The sequence below is a fragment of the Lycium ferocissimum genome, chromosome 1 (genome assembly GCF_029784015.1).
Source record: "Lycium ferocissimum isolate CSIRO_LF1 chromosome 1, AGI_CSIRO_Lferr_CH_V1, whole genome shotgun sequence".
Taxonomy (NCBI): domain Eukaryota; kingdom Viridiplantae; phylum Streptophyta; class Magnoliopsida; order Solanales; family Solanaceae; genus Lycium; species Lycium ferocissimum.
Genome location: NC_081342.1, coordinates 10505020 through 10507161, shown reverse-complemented (window position 1 = coordinate 10507161; position 2142 = coordinate 10505020). Strand labels below are relative to the sequence as shown.

General features: G+C 39.3%; 1 protein-coding gene across 1 annotated transcript; it reads left to right on the top strand.

Annotated features, from left to right (window-relative positions):
* The first annotated feature begins 402 nt into the window (after positions 1 to 402).
* Positions 403 to 1842, top strand: LOC132061999 (G-type lectin S-receptor-like serine/threonine-protein kinase LECRK1). The gene has a single exon (XM_059454660.1). It carries the CDS (start codon positions 403 to 405, stop codon positions 1840 to 1842), a length of 1440 nt encoding a protein of 479 aa, XP_059310643.1.
* The last annotated feature ends 300 nt before the right edge of the window (positions 1843 to 2142 follow it).

Sequence of the window (2142 nt, the reverse complement as noted above, 5' to 3'; positions counted from 1 at the left end):
CTCTCCCCTCAACCAACATCTAACCAGGGGTGGAGCCAGCCCTTCAGGTGTGGGTTCGGCCGAACCCAGTAACTTTTGTCCGAATCATATATTTGTATTAAAAATTTTGTCAAATATGTATAAATTATTAATTAAGAACTCAGTAACTTTAAAGAATTAGAACCCCGAACCCACAAGCTTCGAATCCTGGCTCCGCCTCTGCATGTAACAAGTGTAGACTGAAAAAAGAATCCTAATTGAATGAAACAAGAAACAATTTTCAAAGATGATAGCTTTAAGCACAGTGAAATTACAGGTTGGAAAATTGACAGATGAAGATTAAGCAAACAGTTGTGGATATGAAATACTAACCTCTTGTATGAATCTAAGCCTCATTGAGTTTATACTTTATACAATACGAGAATGTCACTTGATCTTCTTCCTTTTCTCCTTTTAATCCTTCATCACACCAATGGCCAAAATAGTCCAAATATTAGCATAGGCTCTACTTTCACTGCCGGCAATAATTGTTCTTTGTTATCCTCATGCGGGGGCTTTGCTTTCGGATTTTATCCTGTTTTAGATACACTTTTCCTAGTTGGAATTTGGTTCAACAAAATTCAGGAAAGAACACTCGTCTGGTCAGCAAATCGTGACAGTCCAGCAGAAACTGGATCAACTATTAGTCTAACAAATGGTGGCCAGCTTGTGCTCAACTATGCTAATGGCAATGTTCAACAGATTTATAGTGGGGCTGCAAGGTTGGGAATCATGCAAGATGATGGAAATCTTGTGTTGAGAGATATACCAGTTCAAATAATGTTTGGGAAAGCTTTAAGTTTCCCACTGATACACTTTTGCCAGGACAAACTTTATTATCAGCAGCAAAACTCTAATTCCAATTCAAACTCAAGTGGGAATTTGAAGTACTCTGCAGGGAAATTCATGCTGGAAATGCAGTATGATGGAAAGTTGGTATTATCAGCCTATCATTTCGCGGACCCAGGGTATTGGCTGAGTAGTCAAGCTAATCAAGGAAATGGCGAAGTGAATTTAGTTTTCAACCAGAGGAATGCATTGTTGTATCTTGAGAAAGGCCAGAATAACACAATTTATTCTTTTCAAAAGAATGTCCCAACCCCAGTTGAAGACCACTACCACCGTGCAACTCTAGACAGTTTTGGCAACTTCCAGCAGTATGCACATCATAAGACTAATGGTAGAAACTGGGTTAGAGTTTGGAAGATCCTTTCAGAGCCATGTATAGTGAATGCTGTTTGTGGGGCTTACGGATTCTGCAGATCAAATGACAATGAAACAGTTGATTGTGAGTGTCTTCCGGGATATGTCTTCTTCGATCCATGTACTCCCAGTAACGGATGTCATCCCGAAGCAATGATCAACTTCTGTACAAATCTGTCTGCAGCAAATTCCAAAGTGGAGGTCGTTAAGGATAGTGACATACCTTACCAGGATGTTGGGGATTATGAACATTATCCTGATACGGATGAGGAGGGATGCAAGAAGCTTGTGATGGATGATTGTTATGCCATGGCTGCTACTTTAGTCAATAGGACATGTTACAAAAAGAGGACTCCTATCCTCAACGCCGGTAAAACTTCTATGACCAAAGGTAGCATTTCCTTCATCAAGGTTCCCACGAAGTCAGCTAAAGATGGCATATCAGCAAGAAAGAAGAAATCCAATACCAGAGCCCATCTCACTGCTGGCCTTATAACCAGCAGTTCACTTGCTGTCCTATTTGGAGCCTTGGCTCTTTACTGTCATCCTGCTCCTCGGAGACTCATACGACGTAAGTGGAATCCTGATTCATCGAGAATGCATTGTTGTATCGATCAGTAAATGTTTTCTCTTTTCAAATCATCAACGGGGATGAAGCTATAAAGGAACATGAAGAAAAATTGAATAAGAAAAAAAAAAAACTCTTTGGAAACTGCAAATGAACAATGAGAGCTCTCTTCTGGTTAACAGTTGGGACTTCTGAGATAAATAGGCTGAAAATATTTCATTAGGCTTAACATGTATTTCCAAATTAAGTATGTTTCAGATAATTCTTGTTTAATTATGTAATGGCCAGCTTGACTTGTTTTTGCAATCCTTTTATCTGCATGTATGGCCTTTTCTATTTGATGCAGTTCTGTT